The sequence below is a fragment of the Aristolochia californica genome, unplaced genomic scaffold, assembly GCF_029961685.1.
Source record: "Aristolochia californica isolate CCGP_79_NKW_82.1479 unplaced genomic scaffold, dmAriCali1.0.hap1 SCAF_12, whole genome shotgun sequence".
Lineage (NCBI taxonomy): Eukaryota > Viridiplantae > Streptophyta > Magnoliopsida > Piperales > Aristolochiaceae > Aristolochia > Aristolochia californica.
In genome coordinates this window covers 1,167,265-1,177,329 of record NW_027181793.1, presented here as the reverse complement: position 1 = coordinate 1,177,329, position 10,065 = coordinate 1,167,265, and the positions used below count along the sequence as shown (strand labels likewise).

General features: G+C 37.3%; 1 protein-coding gene across 1 annotated transcript; it reads left to right on the top strand.

Moving 5' to 3' along the window:
- Positions 1-423: 423 nt before the first annotated feature.
- LOC137946957 (glycine-rich cell wall structural protein 1) lies at positions 424-8,226 on the top strand. Its single transcript, XM_068793245.1, has 3 exons — positions 424-614; positions 2,531-2,705; positions 7,932-8,226. The coding sequence occupies exons 1-3, from the start codon at positions 473-475 to the stop codon at positions 8,023-8,025; spliced, it is 411 nt and encodes a 136-aa protein (XP_068649346.1). The 5' UTR covers positions 424-472; the 3' UTR covers positions 8,026-8,226.
- Positions 8,227-10,065: the final 1,839 nt, after the last annotated feature.

Sequence of the window (10,065 nt, the reverse complement as noted above, 5' to 3'; positions counted from 1 at the left end):
GCACTCATAAGCTACATTCTTTCTACAAAGAAAGAAAACAACTATTGCACTTAACAAAAAACTTGCTCGACCTACCCGATAGATAAGAGGCATAGGAGGAAAAGAAAGAGGAAAGTGCAAAGAGAGAAACGAAACCCTTGTGTCTTTCTTACTGTTCTTTATCGAAGAAGATCTCATTGAAAAAGCTGGAGGAGAGAGAAAATTTTCTACAAGAAAGAAAGCAAGAGGCATAAGAAGGAAAAAACACTAAGGGAAGAAAAGAGAGAAATGAAAAACTCTTCTTCTTTCTTTTATAGATCCGACAATCCAAGAAACACAAAAAATTCGGATTTATCGCAGGATCCGGATCCGAATCCGACACCAATCAAACCGGATAATATCTGGATCCGTTGACATCCCTACTATTGAACGCCCTCGATACTCTCTTGGTAGGAAGAAACGTACTGACAAAGCGGAGGGTCTTGAGAGAGAGATGAGCGGCGGCGAGGATCGTGACGAGAGAGGGATCATCTGGAGGCTCCCGGTGCTGCGAACTAAGCATTTGGGGAAGGTGGGACCGGCTTTCGGTTATGGGGCCGGCTGTGGTGTTGGTTTGGGCTTCGGCCTTCTCGGAGGTGAGACTGGTTTTCCTGGCACCTGCATGTTGCCACCGCCGGTGGACTTCTTTCTATAGCTTCTTGTTTTTTTTCAACGTCCACTATGGTTGCTTGTAGAAGTAATCAACCTTCATCCGCATGTTGGCCTACTGCCCAATTGGCTTTTATCCCTTTCTGTTGGTATCATCTCCAAGCTTCCAACACCCTTTGACTTCTGGTTCTTTTCGTAAGGACACCGATTTTGGAATACCTAAAACCACAGGAAACTTTTGTCAAATTTGCTCCGTTCAATGAGTACAGCAGCTTAAACCGATCGCATTGGACTGAATTGTGAAAGTTTTTGCTGCTTTAGTGAATCTGAACAAAGTCAACCTTTGCTTGTGGCCGCTTATTTCTTATAAAGGTCTATATGACAAGGCTTTGGTGCTCTATCTCGATCCTGTCTTCATCCATGTTTTATGAAGATATGTAGGCAGGATACCTGCTAGGGTCCCTTGGGAAATATATCAATATCTTGGACTTCCTGTATGTAAATGAATTAGAAAGTAGTCAATCTGGATTTTTATAAGTTTTTAAAATCTGTCAATCATGACACTCTCAATACTCGTCTTTTCTAGAGCTAAGTTTCAGGCCCATGAAACTTTGTTATAGGTCATTTTCAAATTATTGGGTAGATCTTTTCTGAGTGTTTGGGTCTTAAATATTTTTTCTTTGTTTAATTCTCGTTTTCTTCCTTTGTTCTTTTTCTTGTTCTTGTAATCAAAATTGAGATGAATAGAAGGATGAGTGCATGATGAAATCTCAGATGGGTCACATACAATCTTTTTCTTTGTCCTTAGAGCACATTCATTTTGAAACTAGTGTTTTTAATTGCATCATTAATAAGAATCGTCTATTCAAGTAGGTAATATCTAAGATGAACCTACAACCTCATGCCACGATCAATGGGTACTCAGCCAATGAAATCTCTGGGTGATCGGTTAGAGTTTAGGATGATTGTCTGGTAAAGTGCAGATTCGGTCCCATTTATTGGACTAGATCTTTAAACTCCTCCTTTTCGAGTGTCTTCTATGACATCACGTGGTACAATGCCTGAATCTCTGAGGTTTATATTTCCTTTCCCTTCTTACAATAATTTCATTAAACCCTTAGTCTGGTTCTTCTGTATCCATTTTTTACCTTTTTTGCAAAATAAAGTTTTTGTTAGATTTCTTTCTTCTTCTTTTACTTGTATTTGTTACATTAATCTTTTAAAGAAATTGCAGTTGCACGAATATTTCCCTTATCTTTTGCTATTTCAATAGCATAATTTTTTAAAAAATTTTTGCACTTCACTATTCTGATTGGTCATCCATGTTTGAAGGCAATTGGACCACTTCTATAACATTATCATGCTTCATGATCTTGAAGGCACTCTGAAGTCTAACTTACGTATTTCTTCTGCATAAGCAGGACATTGTGCTGATAATGTAACAGTTTTGTAGTTATGATAAATGTTTTTCCACAGAAAACTTTTTACCATTCGTTTCTGCTATCAACCCTTCTCGATCAAGCAGCTAATCTATGCTCTGCATAGAAAATTTGTCATCTGATTTTGCATGTAATGGTTATAGGCTGAAAGAGCTGTGCTCTCTCTCTCTCTCTTTCTCTCCCCTCTTATCCTAAACACTTGTTGGCAAGTCTTATCTGTGCTGACCACCTCATTTTAAGACATTCAAGATTTTAAATTAATGCAGTCCAGCCTCTTTCCTGGTGCACATGTTGGTAATTATTGTCTTGTGCTGATCATCTTACTTTTGGACACACAAGAATTGGTCAATTTGTCGAGCTGCCCTATCCGAAATGAAGAGATGATAGTTCAAATAAATTAAGTTGTTTGCAATCTATAAAAGTTTTAAGAGAATTTATTAGTGAGTTCATATTCTGATTATCAGGTGCTGGTTTTGGTGCTGGCCTTCCTGGTTTACAACTCGGATTTGGATTTGGTGCTGGCTGTGGGGTTGGCTTAGGATTTGGTTATGGCATGGGAAAAGGAATGGCATATGATGAGAGCCGCAAATACACTAATGTGGGGAAATTATTTCAAGGATCAGGAAATCTTCCTTCTCAGTAAGTAATTTTATTTGTGCTCCCCATATGTTTTTTCTTTTGAATGAATAGTTGTATCGTGGTAGTTATGGATTCACAATTTCCTTGGATTTAAATCCTATGAAGCCGTAAACACAGCTTTCATTCTGCTTATTAGTTGACCACTCTATTAAGTTCAATTTTAAAATTTGAAACTATACTTATTGATTGTTGCTTAATGGATCTGGAAGTGTTCACTGAATCATATGATACAGGGTGAGTTCTACTCAGTCTTGTAATGGCTTTATCTGGTATACTATATCAGATTTTTGGTATCTGATACAATACCAATACCAATAGGAGACGCCACGGAAGTAATTCTTTGTACTGGAAAGGAGAAAAAGGAAAAGCTGGTAACTTGGATTCTCTATTCCACAAAGTTAGGCATATGTTTTAGAATCTCAAAGCTTCAAAATGTGGAGGTTCAGACGATTAATGTGTCCCTACAGTTGCATTGCCTGTTCAGTGAGCATGGTAGTGCTGTTTCTTTGTACTCATTTGACTCTTTTCTTCAAATTCTTTTGTGTCTTCATTACTTGAGACCTCATACAGTTCATGCTACTCTGATGCTCATTCTTCCTTAAATTGTTTAGTTTTGATCTGCACAAATTGATCATCCATGAAAAAACACATGGTACCTTCTGCGAAGTTCCACACAATGTCTCCACATTTCTTTAGCCATTGTGTGCCCAGGATTACTATGTGCTCCATCTGAGGTATGAGGATGAAGGAGTCTCGAATTTATGCCCCAATGTTGGCTATAGCATAGTTGGGGGAACCAATGAGAATCTTGTTTGAGTCTAATATTGGGAAGTCATGCTACTCTCATCCGCAATTCTGATTGCAACCGAGGTACTTGATAAATGGGTCACTTATGCTTGAGTGTGAGCTTGGAACTCATGAAGTTACAGTTGCTTCTGGTGTCAGTTAAGAAGGAGAGAGGTTTATACTGAATTGACCCCATGAACCCAAAACGGGTTTAGGATTGGAGTGACTTCTTGGTAGCATCAACTCCATGTGGAAGAAAATCAGCTTTTGGCTGTACTTCCTCTTCTTCGAATTGATTTGTTTGGTGGTGAAACCTTTAGGTGGGTTGTAACAACGAGAAAGAGTTCAAGGTTTTTTTTTTTGCCTCTTTACAGGATGCTTCTATTTTGTTCAACTCTTGGAATCTTGGCCATATGTTCTCTTCTTTTGTTACATGAGTAACTTGAAATTTTTGAAGGAGTTTTATTTAGTGAAGAACCTTACCAAGTTGCTAAAGGTCGATGCATCCTCTACCATAGCTACGTTATGATCTTCTCCTTCTTGGCTTTCAGGCATGTGTATAGAATAAGTTGACCTTTTGTCATTGCAACTTGCGGTCCTTTCCTGGTGTCTGGGCTCAACATTGTTAGGTGTTTGGTTAGCCCTGATGCTTGTAGTAATCCAGGTTTGCCTGTAGTGGTTCTACTTCTTTGTACCTGGCATGGTGACTCAGTCTGTGGTAGGTTTCCCTTTTTTTCTAATGACGGAAATGGTTGGCCTGGTTATTCTCTAGAATCTCTACTGTCTTCATCACCATATAGGCCTGCATAATCAGATAGGAATGGAATGGATGAGATAGGAACCAAAGACTCTTTATCTGTGCTGACGGCAATCCTCCTCAAGGGAATGGATGAGCTGGTGAGACTCCTTACTTTGATAGATACCCTATGTATTGGGGCCTAATGCCCTAACCTTTATATTTTCGGTCCAACGACTTGGGTTGGCCAAAGCTAGATAAAAGAAAAGTTATATTGAATTGTTTGGTTTCCAATCACAAAAATACCTTTTAATAATCTTTGACTAACCCCTATGGGCTTTGGCCAACACATGCATTTGATCAACAATCAAAATGTCACTAGGCAGCTAATCCCCAATTCAAGGCTCTCTATCTGGCATATCAAGTCTCACCAAGTCAAGTGCTCAGCCCTGGTAAAGGCTTGAATCCTTGGTTCTACGCTTTGGCTTGGTCGTCCCCTACACAATCCAACCAAGTTCAGCATCCTTCTATGCAAAGGTATTTTTATCTTTGGTTCATCATTCCATTTGTTTCATTATTTAGCCCTTTCCTTTCATTAGCCTAGCCAGCCTTCCCCTCCTATAGTTTGACTGACCCTTGGGCAACAGTTAAGCATCCCACTTCACCCATGAGTTCCTGCCTTTCCCTCATCTGTAGCTGAGCCATTCTACCCAAACCAGAGTGTAATTAATCATTAGACCGCACCTATCCTTCCACCTCTTCTCATCTCTTGCACGTTCCCAAACCCTTAATCCAGCCTCTCTAACCTCTACCAACGTCCTCTACCTCATACTCAAGTCGCTAGATTATTTTTCCTTGCCAGACTACCTCGGCCCAAAACATAAATCCCTGACCCCAGCTATCTAGAGTTCTGTCAAGGTATCCTCTTCCCCACTTGAAACGAAAGTTAAGGGTCTCTAACCTGTTGCTCTAGCCTTTGAAACTCTAGCAAGAAAACATGATTATAACATGTTATGTTCCTGCTTATATGCAAAGGTTCTAGAGGCAAGGGGAGAGACCTTGGTACCTAGTGGGCGTATTACATGTGGAAAAGGACTTTTTATGTGAAACTATGGAGAAGAACAACAAATAACGATATGGACTGATTACGGTTTTGGAGGTTTTAGATGTAAGGGAAGGTTTAGGGATGTAGGTAGATGTGTGTGAGGCTATAGTTCTGTAATTTAGGGATTCAGAGAGATAGTAGGATAGGTGGCTCGAGGATTCGAGAGGCGAAAATATGAAAGTAGCGTTTTGGGATTGGAGCTTGGTTAGGGTATGCAATAGGTTGAAAACTAGGGTTGGGGTTTTAAGGGACTTAAGGGATTTCAAGTGAGGTTTAAATGATGTCTAAGGATGAGAGAGGACATTCTAGAGAGATTTGGTGTTATTTAGAAATAGACTTGGTAGTGAACAAATAGGAAACTAGACCTACTTGGAGTTGGTGCCAATCAAGGAACCTAATTTTGCAACTCTTGAATTAAAGAGGAAGAAATGGAAAGGGAAGGAAGGACTCCTGTTTAGGATAGTAATGCACTTTGGGGGCTATATGAAAGATAGGAGACTTAGTTGTAGTTTAATAGGAAAATTACTTGAAAAAGAGGCATGTCGATCTCCCAGCTGAACTTACCTAATTAATACTAATCTCATGAAAATAGATCTCTAGAGGATCACGGATTTTAAGACAAGACGTGTAGGGACTCTCTTGACTAAAGAGGACTTGTGTGATAGATAGGGACTCTTGGGACTAGACTTGACAAGGGTAGACTCGACTACACTTGATTAGACTCATCCAAAGTAATGGCCTGGACTCGTATGGAAGGGTTTGACACAATGGGACTCAAGACACTAGTCTAAGGGCTATAATCTTACTACCTGACTTTGGATCGTTGTGATGGGGGTGGCCAGCTAGACTAATGGAATGGATGGAATAGGAACCTAAGACTTAGCGTTTCCAGGGATAGTTCTCCTCGGAGGAATGAATGAGCTGGTGAGATTCCTCACATTGATAGACATCCTATGGATCGGGGGGCTTTGCCACCTAATGACCTTTATATCATTGGTCCGATGCCTGGGGTTAGTTGAAGCTAGATAAAAGTGAAGTTGTATTAAATTGATTGCTTCTGAGGCTCTGAAGAGCTTTCACTGTATAGTGCTCGACTACTGAGCATCTATTGTCTAAGTCCTATGTGGGACTCATGGTTCTATGCCTACTGACTTAAGTTGCAAGTAAACTCCTAGTTACACTGAATTTAGACACTTTCAGAATATACTGTTCTCTTTTCTCATGGCTGTATTGGGGGAAGCCTCCTTATCGAGCCTTAAATCTTGCACTCTCTTACTGTATTTACATTGCTTATAATAAAACAAACTTGCTAAAGTAAACTACTAGACTCGATCCTACTGGGTTGACTTTGGGGGGTTGGTAACAGTCTCGTTTAGGAGAAAAATGAAGTCCCTTGTGAGATGAGAATTGGCTAGAGGAGATAAGTCGTCGTTGTCATATTTTTGAGTCTGCAGTTAGGTGGAGCCTCCTTAGGCTGATGTGTATAGCGTGCAAAGGATCTAAAAGAATTATCTATAGTCTCTGCTCCTATTTAAAAATTTCCTTCATGAACATCTTGTTTGAAAAACAAAATGTACTTTCATTTCTTAAAACAATCTTGTATCTTGTATCAGTTTATTTGGCCTCTCTGTCTTTTTTTTCAAAGATTATTTCTTGCAGAAAATGAATTTATAGTTGTAGTAGTTTTACCTCTAGAATATATATGCGAGTTAACTTTGGTTTATGTCCTGGTGGTATTTTTGTTTCTGGGTGGTTGCCCCTCGCTCAGGGCAAGCTACACCCTGCTGATGGTTAGTGAGGGATATTCACCCTCAAGTGGCAAGAAGGGAGCTGCCCATTGTGACTTTGAGGAAGGGTGTCCCCCTCATGCAATTGAAGGGATCTCCCTTTGCATGCATGAAAGGTTGGTAATGTTTGTTAAAGTCAGACCGAGTCAGATTGATTGAGGCTGCTCTTTGCATGGTATGAGGTACAGTTGAGTTTTATGCTCCAAACCCTGGTTGACTAGGCGAATCATAATGTGACTTGATGATTGGAAAAAAATGATAAAGTTTCTAATGGGGCGGTTACAAGCTATCATCTAAAAGATTCTTAAAAATCTATAATGGGGAAAAACATTTGTAACTTTCTGATGATTTCAAATGAAAGATATCCCATTTGTGAAATCATTTCTATTTTCAACTGAAAGATATTGCATTTTGTGATGGATGATCTTGGTGCTGCTGTTCATATCATGGTGCTTCTGATGATTTTCATTATCACAACCCATAACCAAATAAAGAAATAGAAAAAAAAACAGAATAATGCCCTGTAGAGTTCTGCTTGGAATCCCTAGAAAAGAAAAGAAAATGAGAATTTGACTATTATTATTCTAAAAATTAGTTAGTAAAAATGAGATAATTATCAAATTCTCCATCTCACTATCTATTTTTAGGAATAACAATGGTCAAATTCTTCTTGTCTTTTCTTTTCTTTTCTATGGGGTTCCAAACAGATCCTTAGAAATCGGTTGGTTTGGTCCACACTGAATGTGCCTGTAGTGATTAGTACTTGTAACTCTGTCTCTTTTGATGTTCTTACTTCTTTGCTGCGACTGCAGGGAACAAATAGGTGCTCTGTTTGATGAACTGGTTATAAACACCAAAAGACTAGTCAGCGTGACTTCCAGAGAGATTGATAAGTGGAGAAGATGAAGTCTGCGTCTACATAAAATTTCTTAATGTTGAACAGCTCCTGTTCTCTGACTGCCACAGTCTCTGTGTGTATCACTTTTTGTCAATTAGGCCTTGTCTGTAAAGAGTCTGCCGTTATTACAACGTTAAAATGTCTAATTAATTGTTGGTTGTAAATTTCCGTAAGCAGTTCTGATATTAAAACTGAGCTCTTGAAGGTAACAGATGACTTCACCGTTCACCATTCCTATGTTAACTAGGAGAATTACCATTACGCATTGTCTAGTGAACCTGTTCTTAATATTTCAGTTAATTACCTTTATTTTTGCATGAAAAATTAATAAAAAATGAATATAAACAATAAATATAAATTAAAAAGAAATCAAATTTTATGTCATCCAATTAAATTTTGATGGTTAGATTGAGAATTAAGCTTATATGGTCTTAGATTGCTACTCTTTTTTTTTTACTTAATATATTAGTAGTGAAAAACCCCCTTCTATAAATATTTTTACAAATGAATGTGCAATTAACCTATTTTTTCACAAAAAAATCAAAATAGACTTGTTAAAAGACAATATTAACCTGTATATTATTTGGAATATATTGTTAGAGTGGTTCCGTCTACTCTTGTAGGCGGTAGCTTTCCGCACCTAAAAGATCGGTCTTTTGGATGTATTGGCTAGCCGCTGTCATAGTATCAGAGTTGGGCACGTCACGTCCCGCGTTCAAATGAGCGGGGTGAGTGTTAGAGTGGTTCCGTCTACTCTTATAGGCAATAACTTTCTGCACCTAATAGATCGGTCTTTTGGGTGTATTGGCTAGCCGCTATCACATATGTGTTTTGAATTTTGATCCCTTAATTTTAAATACTAATATCTTGTTAAAATATGAATATAGATGAATATAAATTGATAAAAATAAAATTAAAGTAATATTAACTATAAATAACATATTATTAATTATTGAATAACAATTATAGAAGAATCTTACGTTACTTTCATAGGAAGAAATCTCAAATAAGGAGAACTAATATGGAGTCTAACATGAGTCTCATGGGAGGAAGTCTCAGTTCAAAGGTGTTTTAGTTATCTTAATTTTTTTTAGTTGTTGTTTAATTTGATTATAATTAGGAGTACTATCTAGTTGTAACTGGAACTTGGTTAGTTTAATTTCATTATGATTCTATGTATTTTTCTTTTATCAATTGAGGTTAATTGTACTCAAAATAAATTATTTCTCTTTTTTAGAAAATCAACATTGTATCAGAGTAGGGTCTGTGAGTTGAGGCGGTCAACTTATAGAGATAATGTGATCCTTTTTTTAATCATATCTATTAGTTTAGGTTTGTATTCTATATTTTTCTTCCTTTTTGAGGTTTTCCTATCCCTATACTTACTGTTTCCTTAATGTTCCTACCTCCATCCTATAGTTTTCATATTAAAAATTATATATTGACAGAAATTCCTTTGAGTCTATTTTTTAAATTAAAAAAAATTCAAAAATAGGAATTTTCTACCAAGAGAAATCAACATATGAAGAGCAAAGGTTAAGCATCAAGGGAGGTTTGAGCAACAACATAAGGCTTCGTTTTTTCAAACGTTTTATTATATCAAGAACAACACTTTTATTGAATTTCTAGAAAAGAATAAGACTTCACTGGTTTTTTAGTTTTTTAATTTGGGTACAATGAGCCTCTATTTACGATAGAGGAAATAAGTAGAATCATATCACAATTAGATTATCTTTGTCCTAGTTATACTTAATGTTTCACTTAAAAGATAAGTCCTAGCATAATTAAACAATAGAACATAAATAAAAAATTAACATAATTAAAACACCTTTTAAATGTAATACTTCTATGAGTTATTCTCCCATGAGACTCTTGTAAGATTTTGCTATATTAATGACTGCTCTATGAGACTTCTTTTTACGAGAGTTATGTAAGATTCTGCCCTGCTTTTCAATAGTCCCCTTAAAATGGAGTTTGTAACTTTAGCTTACAAGGAAAATAGTTCTTGGTCTTCAATCATTTTTTTGCTAAAAAAATCTTCTTATAAG

What these genes read in the sequence shown, in the direction of transcription:
- LOC137946957 (XM_068793245.1), top strand. Translation starts at nt 473, where the DNA reads ATGAGCGGCGGCGAGGATCGTGACGAGAGAGGGATCATCTGGAGGCTC. An exon ending in GGGCTTCGGCCTTCTCGGAG is followed by an intron (nt 615 to 2,530) that starts GTGAGACTGGTT and finishes TCTGATTATCAG; the next exon opens with GTGCTGGTTTTGGTGCTGGC. An exon ending in TCAGGAAATCTTCCTTCTCA is followed by an intron (nt 2,706 to 7,931) that starts GTAAGTAATTTT and finishes CTGCGACTGCAG; the next exon opens with GGAACAAATAGGTGCTCTGT.